This window comes from Mytilus trossulus, chromosome 2 (assembly GCF_036588685.1).
Source record: "Mytilus trossulus isolate FHL-02 chromosome 2, PNRI_Mtr1.1.1.hap1, whole genome shotgun sequence".
Taxonomy (NCBI): domain Eukaryota; kingdom Metazoa; phylum Mollusca; class Bivalvia; order Mytilida; family Mytilidae; genus Mytilus; species Mytilus trossulus.
In genome coordinates, this window is record NC_086374.1 from 6,080,930 (window position 1) to 6,091,614 (window position 10,685).

The following is a 10,685-nucleotide window of genomic DNA, read 5'->3' on the forward strand; positions in this document are numbered from 1 at the left end:
CAAAATATGTATTCAATGCTTTTAAATAAAATTTGTTCACACATATTGCGAAAGATATTGATAAAACTCTATCGAAATCAATGAGCAGCATCCTAGTGTTGGTAATATAACAAAAGGTCCAAAACTAACATCTTCGTGGAGCTCAAATTGTTTTTGTTTTTTTAAACAGACCAATAAACTTGTGGAATAAAAAAGGCCCCATGTGTGGACCAAATATCCTCTTAATTTCTAAGATGATTTATAAAAGCTCAAAAGCTAGTGCCAGTGCACTGAAAGATCAACATGACTCTTGGTCCGGAAAACTACAGACCGGTAAGTGTTCTGTCTGTCATATCCAATTTCTTTGAGAGGTCGATTTATGTTCAGTCGGTGCAGTTTTTTACTTCTCCGGTCTTCTACAGTTGTCAAGACACACTCCTCAGAATTATAGAACAGATGGAAATATGCTTGCCATTTGATCTTCTTTTATTAAAACTAAAACAAAATGATATGTGAACTGGAACTTATAACAAGTTACCTTGGGTAGTAACAGCTAGAAGTGTGTAAAATTTGGACCTGTTTGCAACTTGAAGGGAGTTTGTACTGCCAGGCTCCATTCTTTGTCCAGTCTGTATTCATATAATTGTTTATGGCATGTTTGGTTGTATTTCAAAATGCAATCGTAATAATTATGATGAAGACAGTACTCTTGCATATGGTAGCAAAAATCAAGATGATGGTGTGACTAATCAGTCGGAGACTGCAAGCTTAACCTTGAGAGAGTTGTATACATGTCAATGTTGAATTGCGTAGTTTCTAAACCCAGACTAAAATTATATATAAATAAAATTGAGAAAGGAAATAGTGAATGCGTCAAAGCGACAACCATCCGACCATAGAGTAGACAACAGCCGAAGGCCACAAATGTGTCTTCAATGTAGCGAGAATTCCCGCACCCATATGTGTCCTTCAGCTGGCCCCTAAAAAATGTATGTTTATGATGCCAAATATGTTCGCATTTGATATTTTCTTGTCGTTTGGACCCTGAACAGGACTATTGTACTCGTCTTTGACAGTTGGACATCTGTTCGAATCCGGATCCCTTTAGAAATTATGCTTGATAGTTGACTAACTTTAATGTTAAAATGTGTCCTTCTTCTGCTTTCATTTAATATTACTTTTGATATTCTGCAGTTTATTTTTAGAACCATATATTAGTCTTAAAATTAATACATATAAAATTGAGAATGAAAATGGGGAATGTGTCAAAGAGACAACAACCCGACCAAAGAAAAAAAACAACATCAGAAGGTCACTAACAGGTCTTCGATGTAGCGAGAAATTCCCGCACCCGGAGGCGTCCTTCAGCTGGCCCCTAAACAAATATATACTAGTTCAGTGATAATGAACGCCATACTAATATCCAAATTGTACACAAGAAACCAAAATTAAAATAATACAAGACTAACAAAGGCCAGAGGCTCCTGACTTGGGACGGACGCAAAAATGCGCTTGGGTTAAACATGTTTGTGAGATCTCTACCCTCCCCCTATACATCCAGCCAATGTAGAAAAGTAAACGCATAACAATACGCACATTAAAATTCAGTTCAAGAGAAGTCTGAGTCTGATGTCAGAAGATGTAACCAAAGAAAATAAACAAAATGCCAATAATGCATAAATAACAACAGACTACTAGCAGTTAACTGACATGCCAGCTCCAGACTTCAATAAAACTGACTGAAAGATTATGATTTCATCATATGAACATCAGGCACAATCCTTCCCGTTAGGGGTTTAGTATCATACCATCATAACATATATGAGAAGAACATAATCTGTGTCATGCCAACAACTGTTTTTTTAATAAATGTGTTTAGTTCCGATGCAAAGACCCTATAAGTAAATCAATTTTAACACCAAAATATGCAATCTTTAATGACCTGACAACAGTATCGTAACTATATCCCTTCTTAATAAGTCTATTCAAAGGGGTTTATTACAAACTAGTATCCATTAGTTTTAAGCCGGTTTGCTACTTTATGTTTTAATTCTGCTATGATTGTGTGAGGGGAGGGTTCTAGTTACAGAGTATGGGGTATATTCTAAGGCTCTTCAAATCAAACTCAAAGCAGTAACACCAAATTACAATTTAACGAATTGATATTAAGCGAAATGACAATTAATATTATTTATCTTGCCAACACAGCTGGCGTGAGCATTTTTAAGTAAGAATCCGACCTTAAATCATATCCAGCCAATCAGGTTAGCTTAGCCATCATGACGTCACAAGTCTTGCATGCAGAGCTTAACACCAGATATGCAATGGTCTTGACCAAAGCTTTTCCTAGTATGCAAAGCCAATGCATGCCACCCTACTCTAGGATACTCACATTTTCATTAAATGGAAGTTTATAACGACCATGTCTGGCTATACAGCCCTTGCACGGTCGATAGTTAATGTTACAACAAATGGAAGTTTTTAACGACCTTGACTGGCTATACAGCCCTTGCACGGTCGGTAGTTAATGATAAGATTCAAATAATATTATTATTTCAATTAAACAAGTTCTTTTAAAATAGAATCTACACATTGAAATGGCATTGCAAAATTTTCGAAAATGTCATATAAATAAAAGAACTCAAATGTCAGTCTTAATCAATAAATGAATACTAAATATAATAAAAACAAATAATGAGAAATGGAATATTATCAAGCAAATATGTTAACAGCCTGAAATAATTTAATAATGGTAAGGGAGATAAGTGGTCTATTCAAGCTTTGTTTTGCTGACGTGTGTAAATGTTGTTTTTATTTTAAGTCTGTGTTAGTTCTCGTATGGTTTTTTCTGATGTTAATTGTTATATCGGTTTGTACTTTTAGTAAATACTTCATTTATCAACTAAATCAACGAATGAAGAATTTGTCTTCTTTGTTATTCACTTAAACGCAGAGCTGACTTAAAAAGTAAAATCACAAAAATACTGAACTCAGAGGAAAATCAATTTGGAAAGTCCATAATCACATGGCAAAATCAAAAAAACAAAAAACAAAACGCATCAAAAACGAATGGACAAGAACTGTCATATTCCTGACTTGGTACAGGCATTTTCAAATGTAGAAAATGGTGGATTAAACCTGGTTCTATAGCGCTAACCCTCTCACTTTAATAACAGTCTCATCGAATTCCGTTACATTTACATGATGCGTTAAATAAACAGTCACAATCAATAAAATAGTCAAAATATGGGAACATCAGTCATCATCGTATAACAAAGGACTTTCAGTACTTTGATATAGCACGGTAAGGATCACATGACAGGGTACTTTAAATTGACCAATTGTTATAACCCAATTGCGGGATATTGACGTGGCATGTGCAACGAAATATTCTCCACGTCCGCCATTTTACATTGTTTTGACAGGTCTTAGATACGAAATCAAGCATATATTGTCACTAAAACTCTTTCATTGCAACAGTTTGGGCAGACAGGTACATTAAACAGGTTTGTTGATGAAAATAATATAGTTATGTACAATATCACTTTAATTTCACAGGAAAACCAAAGAAAATGTGAACTTCCGGTTTATAAAGGAATGACTGAACGAAGTGACATTTGAAGGTTTATTTGTTGAGAGACAATTCTAAGGTGGGACTTACTTTTTAATCGAAATACTTTCACTGCAAGTTTAACGGTTGGTTTTGTTATACAATTTGTCGAAGAGGTAATAATAAACATTGATAATATAAAATTCTACTATCCGCCCATCAACATTTTTGTTAAATTAGAGGTTACTGGCTTCAGAGTAACACTTTAAAGTTGAAAGAAATTAGAACCTGTTTAAGGACTAAGATAAAAAGCTGTTAATATAATTTCCCTTCACAAAAATCATTCAAAACCCTCCTGATAGAGATTTTCAGCATCTCCAGCATGTTTGTTCCTGTTCAGATTAAATCAGTCTATTTTGCTACAATTTTAGAGTTATCAGGGTGTTCACAGTTGGCTGTTCACTGATTTCAAATGCTTTACAAAGGTTAAAGGAAATCATTTGTGAGGCAGAATTTTTATCAATAATACTGAAGCCAGTGAAGGTTAAGAAAAGTGATCAATCTTAAATCTTGTGGGCACACATACTGTCACTAGAAGGGTTTAAGATGGCACCAGTCAAGCAGTAAAATATAACCTATAAATGTGTAGCTGCAGAAAAAAAGTATGTAAGGAAATTAAAAAGTTCAAAGTTTTTTTTAGCCTGGTCATGCTGGTTTAGAGGCTCTTAAAAACTTTATCGGGAGATTGGGTGTTTTTAAGCTCAGGATTGACCCTTTCAGTATCCGGGAATTCTTTTTTTCGAATTTCAGGACCTCAGGATTTCACGTCTTTAAGCCCGGGATCAGGACCCCTCCTACCCCTTCTCATCTGTTGTAGATTTTGCATGTTTAAAATGACTTCTTCCTTTATTAACCCTTTATCTGTTTAAATGTGATTTGTTACAACATTTTGGACATAAATACTCTTCTGTCGTTACTAGAACCATGACTACATGTATGATGCTGAACTGTATATACTACATATATTATTTAGTGGTATGATAGCAAATACTTTACATGTTTCATCAGATATAATATTTAACACTTATATTTTTGTATGAGCAATATTATCTATCAAATAATCTGGAAAAAAAATAAAGGACAGGGACTGTATAATTAAAGTTTATTAGATTCAGCATCTACATAAATATTACATTGTACATGTACAACAGTTGGGGGAATATGCCACATGGGTATCATCTTGAGTAGGTATGAAGTATAACTAGTAAAATGAAAATCATAACAGGATCTACAAAATGTACATAATTCTATCTTCACAACAACTTTTTATTCCATTTAATGATTACAGTGAATCCCAAACTGCCTGATGACCAACAAAATGTCAGACAAAAAAACTTTCTGTCAGACAGAACTTTTATGTTTTTTTTGGTTGTATATTATATACATAAGAAAAGTTTTAATTTCTCTTTCGGTCAGTCAAACTCTAAAACAGATTGGCACAGACTGGAGTATTTGTTAACAATTTTAGTGTTAGTCTAAGAAAATGCTAATATAAGTATCTCATGTGCATGTATAAGATATATTTCGCAATCAATGTCCTTTTCATATCAATATTTGTATTACAGATAACACAGCATTGGAAATCTACATAGAAGCTTTAATATAAATAATTCAACATGGGGTCAGTTTTTGGAAAACTTTTCTCTTCATTATTTGGTAAAAAGGAAATGAGAATATTAATGGTAGGATTGGATGCTGCTGGTAAAACTACTATCCTTTACAAGTTGAAGTTAGGAGAAATTGTAACAACTATACCAACTATAGGTAAGAATAGCATTCATACAAATGAATCCTTAAATATTTCCTAGGATTTTGTGTCATTTTCAATAATGAGAAATGACTGTCCCATTACATAATTGTATTTTGTCATTTTACTAACACTGCTTTTGCGATATGTGCTCTAATCTATGTTGTGTACATGTACAGCACTCAAAGGGTTCAACATTAACTTGTTAAAATTTTTGGCCTTGGGGCAAGTGTTGACAATGATCCTCTCTTGTCTTTGGTTGCTACATATTCAGTGTTGATATCATACATGTACATTGTATTCTAAATTTTGTGAAAGAAGATGGATGACAGACGTATTGTTTACCCACAGAAAATGTTTCCCTCTCCAAATCAATGACTAATCATGAACATGCAATGTACTGAAAGAGCATAATTGATTTAAAGCTTAAGCAGTCTAGTCCATACCTCAGATACTACACATGTAAAATGTAAGCAATTCTTCATAATAGAATGGATGTATGAAATGATTGCTATTTGTACATTTTGACTGGCTGGTTTACTTTGACTTCAGCATATTTTTATGCCTTACAAATGTATGGTTCATTGGTCAATGTTAATTTTCCAGAATTGGTCTGTTTGTCAGATCCCTACTTTAACAAATATAGGTCAACTCTATTATGTTGTATGGAATGATTGCATGATTGATGATGTTTTATTTAAAGAAAAAGACTATCTATAATATAAGAGTATATTTTTCAGGTTTTAATGTAGAAACGGTAGAATATAAGAATATAAGTTTTACGGTGTGGGATGTAGGTGGGCAGGACAAAATCAGACCTTTATGGAGACATTATTTCCAAAATACACAAGGTATGTATGACTTATGTTTGAAGTAGATATCATTGGGATGACATTAAAAAGTCTAGGTTGCTGCTCATACAATTTTGTGTAAATTAAAATAACCCCAAAATACTAAAAAATGATGGTATCTACAATCTAGATGATTTGTTCCAACTCCAATTCGTTCCAACTCCAATTTGTACCATCACGTCCCAAGTTGCTTCGTTATTTTGTTCCAACTTTTTCAAAAACTGGTCAGTTCGTTCCAATTTATTAAAGAACAGTATTAAACAAAATTAACAATTTAAATGGGCATTATTATATTGATTTTTTATGCTGTACTTATATAAAATGTATATAAATACTTGTCTAAAAAATTCTATGGTTTATCAATTCAATGGGAAGAAAGATATATTGGGCATGATTAAGGTTAATATTTCATGACAATCCAATTTATTTTTTAAATATGATTAAAGTACTAACTAAACCTGTACCTGTTAAAATCTAACCATAAACGCCTTCAAAGTTATAATTGAAAAAATGATTTATTATATGAAATATACAAAAAAAAAAGAATTGTAAGGGTTCTGGGAGACACTGGGAACCCAGTTCTAAGGAATTAACCATTGACTTGGTACGAGTTGTCCAAATCTGGAATGAATCAGACTTTGAATGATTTGACTAGAATTCAAAATGATCCCCCTTTTTATGCCAACTTTTTGTATGTGCTAATAAAAGCTAACATTTGATAGTTGTTTGTTAACATAACCTCTGCAGACAATATTTACTTGTAAATTTGCAATTTCAGATCATTAAATCAAAATTTAAATATAATATTCAATTGAAAAAGGATTAGAATGAATTGAACTCTGTATTTTTTTCTTTCAGGTTTGATATTTGTAGTAGATAGTAATGACAGAGAAAGAATTAATGAAGCTAGAGAAGAATTACACAGAATGTTACAAGAAGATGAACTTAGGGATGCTGTTTTATTAGTGTTCTGTAACAAACAGGTGGGTAACATTACAGGGGTTACTACAATGGACTAAATTAGGGATATAATCATCCTAGTATTCCTAACATTGTAGATGAACTAAGGGAAGCTGTATTATTACTGTTCTGTTACAAACAGGTGGTTAAGATTACAGGGGTTACTACAACCAACTAAATTAGGGATATAATCATCCTAGTATTCCTGACATTGTATAAAGAAGCTTGTCAAACAGGTGGGTAAGATTACAGGGGTTACTACAACCAACTAAATTAGGAATATAATCATCCTAGTATTCCTGACATTGTATAAAGAAGCTTGTCAAACAGGTGGGTAAGATTACAGGGGTTACTACAACCAACTAAATTAGGAATATAATCATCCTAGTATTCCTGACATTGTATAAAGAAGCTTGTCAACCTTCATTTTCATTAAAAGTTCGTCAATGTCACTTCATCAGGAAAATAAATACCCAGAGAGGGATGCAGATTATACAATAAAGATCAAGAAATAAAGAAAGAAACAATATTTTGCAATGTTTAAGTTCTACATTGTTGTTGATGAATTTGCTGGGTCCACCTTTATGTATTTTCTAAACACTTGTACAGTCCACTCTCATCATTGCATAGACATATTTTAAGATCCTTTTAGATCAATCAAACAGTTTATACCAAAAGTGACACAACTCTTGTTTAGCTTTGTAAGGTTAAAATAAATTCATATTGAGGTCAGAATCTATAACTTTGTTTAAGATTGATTTATATCTGAATGTGATTGTCTTTTATTGATAGAATTTTGTTGAAGTTTTTTTATCACACTCTTTATTATTTCTTTGTACAGTAAAAATTATCTGGCATTTTTCAGCCAAGGGGGTAATTTTTGACATTGATTTAAAGGCATTTTGAAAGAAAACAATTGAAATTTTATGCAACACCAGTCAAACGTATCAGGAGCAAAAATACATATACTTGTTTTGAACAAAGTTCAGGACGGCTGGAAAATTTTTACTCCTCTGAAATTTTGAGAATTTTATTAGAATCCACTTTTATTTAAAACTCTGTGATTTAAGATGTAGTTTTCAGTTGGAAACTAGTTTAAACTTCAAAATGAATGGTTGTCTGATTAATCATATCAAAACTCTTTAGGCTCCCTTAATCAGCAATCTTGATTCAAAATATTGTTTAAATATATTCCTCAGCTAGATTTTTCAATCGGCAGGGCAATTTCTTTCTGTTTGTTAGTTTGAATATTTCTTATAAGTTATATCAAGCTTTATTAACAGGGAATTTTCTGTAAATAATGAAAAACATATTTGGATATTTATGTATAGCATCTTCTTGTTGAAATACATTTCATTTTAATATCATATTAACATATTTTCTTCAGGATTTACCTAATGCAATGAATGCTGCCGAAGTGACTGATAAACTAGGTCTCCATAGTCTGCGTCAACGTGGATGGTATATCCAGGCTACCTGTGCTACAAGTGGTGATGGACTATATGAAGGACTTGATTGGTTATCAAATACACTCAAAAAAAATATGTAAAATGAACAGTCGGGAATAATATAATTTATTATCAGTTTTTGTTGAGGATAAAATAATAAGTATGTTTCAAGGTGTTTTTATGGACAGAATTGTTTTGATGAAGGGTCACTAAGAATCTTGTTTTTATCACTTATCAATATTCTTCTAGAACCAACTGAAATATTTTTCAGCCTCAAAGATTTAACATTCCAAGGAATATTGGTGTTGGCCCTAACTTTTCACAGTGTTCTTTATTGTACTGATATAAGTTCTTCATGATGCCCTTTCACTTACTATTAAAATGTTGTTTGCTACTTTGATTTGGTTACATCAAATATTATATATTTCTCACACAGCAAATATGTACAAGAACAGAATAAAATAAAGGGCACTAAGATAAAGGAAATCCAATGATTTGTTATACTAGTGGATATAATTCTTGACAATTGTTGGATGTGTGCAATTTTTCCTCATGTACATTATCATTCAGCAAAAAACAAAACATATGTTTATTTTATCTTAAGATAGTCAAATGATAGTATTTGTGAACAAAATCTTTCATGTTCTGGACCTGAAGTGTTTAACATGTACATACTGTATTGTGACATTATTCACTAAGTTTTGAAATTGATTTATATTGTATTATTCATTTATTTATCATTTTGTTTTTGTTTTCATTTTACAAGTGGATGAATGATGTATGTTAATACACTACTGTATTAAAGTGAAACTATTTATCCCTTATATTTCATATAATTTGCTTAATCCATTTGGGAATATTTTCTTTCAACTTTTTAATTAGATAAATTGTCAAAATATTTTTTGTAAAGGTTATATGAATTAAGAACATAGCATGCATTTAATTTCTAATTTGATGTTAAACTTTGAACTCTATAGTTAACATTTTTACAATGGGTGGATTGAATATACTGCCATTGTTCCCATTAATTGTTTTATAACTGTAAATGGAAATACAATTTGATTGATAGCCTCACTTCCAGCAAGTACATGTCTAGTTGAAAATATACACTGAAGAATTCAAATAATAGACATCAATATCAGACCGGATACAATTGTATTTAAAAATTGAATTGTCATTTTGAGTATGTTCTAATAAAAGATGTCTTCTAATTTAGCCTACATTAATCTACAATGTTAATAACACTGCTTGTCATGAAGCTGTAATGATGAGATTTTCTGATGGGAGTTTTGTATATTTATCTAGTGAATGTTATGTAGAATTAGTGGTGTTTCCACCACAGTCATCAATGGTGGATATTTCACTGATCAGAGATGTAATATCCATGAAACTTCTACTAATATCACGGTAGAAATCTCATAGATATGTTAACTGTTTATGTATTTTGTAGAAAATAAACATGGATACCAATACAGACATTTATATTAAATTTTATGGCCATCCTACAGCATTGGCCAGTCATTAGTGTAAATGATATTGTACTGCCACACTTTTCAGGCAAACATCATTTAAATCATTTCTCTAAAATGTGACACCCAAATATTCTGTTCCCTTCCTTAACCAACATATTTTGCTATTTAAACTTTTCTTCCACCTGAATAAGTTTGTGATAAAAAGAAGAAATTTTTCACCAATGGAAGATGTTGATATATCTGCTGTAAAAGTAAATAGTAATGAAATTATTTCTGTCATTCTAAACAGTACATGTATGTAAGAAGATGTGGTAAAAATGCCAATGAGACAACTCTCCATCCAAGTTGCAATTTGTATGTCTATATTTGGGATAAAATGTAAAATATTTGACCTATATCCCAGGTGTTTAACCTTAATAATACCCCAGCTCTGGTATACTGTTTTACCTGTTTGATTGTGAATAGCAAACAATAGCTGACTGAAATTTGTTATCGGGCTTTATAATCTGATAATGCCTGTTTGTTAAAATTTCTGTGACAGTTTTTTCAGTCACATCAAATAATATCTTCTTGAAATTTCTTATTAAGCCTCACATCATTATTAGACTATTTCAGTAA

At 31.8% G+C, this 10,685-nt stretch overlaps 1 protein-coding gene across 3 annotated transcripts; it reads left to right on the plus strand.

Moving 5' to 3' along the window:
* The first annotated feature begins 3,312 nt into the window (after positions 1-3,312).
* On the plus strand, positions 3,313-10,065 carry LOC134706365 (ADP-ribosylation factor 2). 3 transcript variants are annotated; one of them, XM_063565247.1, is made up of 5 exons: positions 3,313-3,485; positions 5,155-5,353; positions 6,077-6,187; positions 7,046-7,170; positions 8,535-10,065. In XM_063565247.1, exons 2-5 carry the CDS (start codon positions 5,206-5,208, stop codon positions 8,694-8,696), a joined length of 546 nt encoding a protein of 181 aa, XP_063421317.1. In that variant the 5' UTR covers positions 3,313-3,485; positions 5,155-5,205; the 3' UTR covers positions 8,697-10,065. The 3 variants fall into 3 exon arrangements, with proteins under 3 accessions (XP_063421317.1, XP_063421318.1, XP_063421319.1); XM_063565248.1 differs by having other exon boundaries at positions 3,317-3,472; XM_063565249.1 differs by lacking the exon at positions 3,313-3,485 and adding an exon at positions 3,536-3,629.
* The last annotated feature ends 620 nt before the right edge of the window (positions 10,066-10,685 follow it).

Coding starts and splice junctions, on each gene's coding strand:
- LOC134706365 (XM_063565247.1), top strand. CDS start 5,206: ATGGGGTCAGTTTTTGGAAAACTTTTCTCTTCATTATTTGGTAAAAAG. Junction 5,354..6,076: donor AACAACTATACCAACTATAG/GTAAGAATAGCA, acceptor TATATTTTTCAG/GTTTTAATGTAGAAACGGTA. Junction 7,171..8,534: donor TAGTGTTCTGTAACAAACAG/GTGGGTAACATT, acceptor TATTTTCTTCAG/GATTTACCTAATGCAATGAA.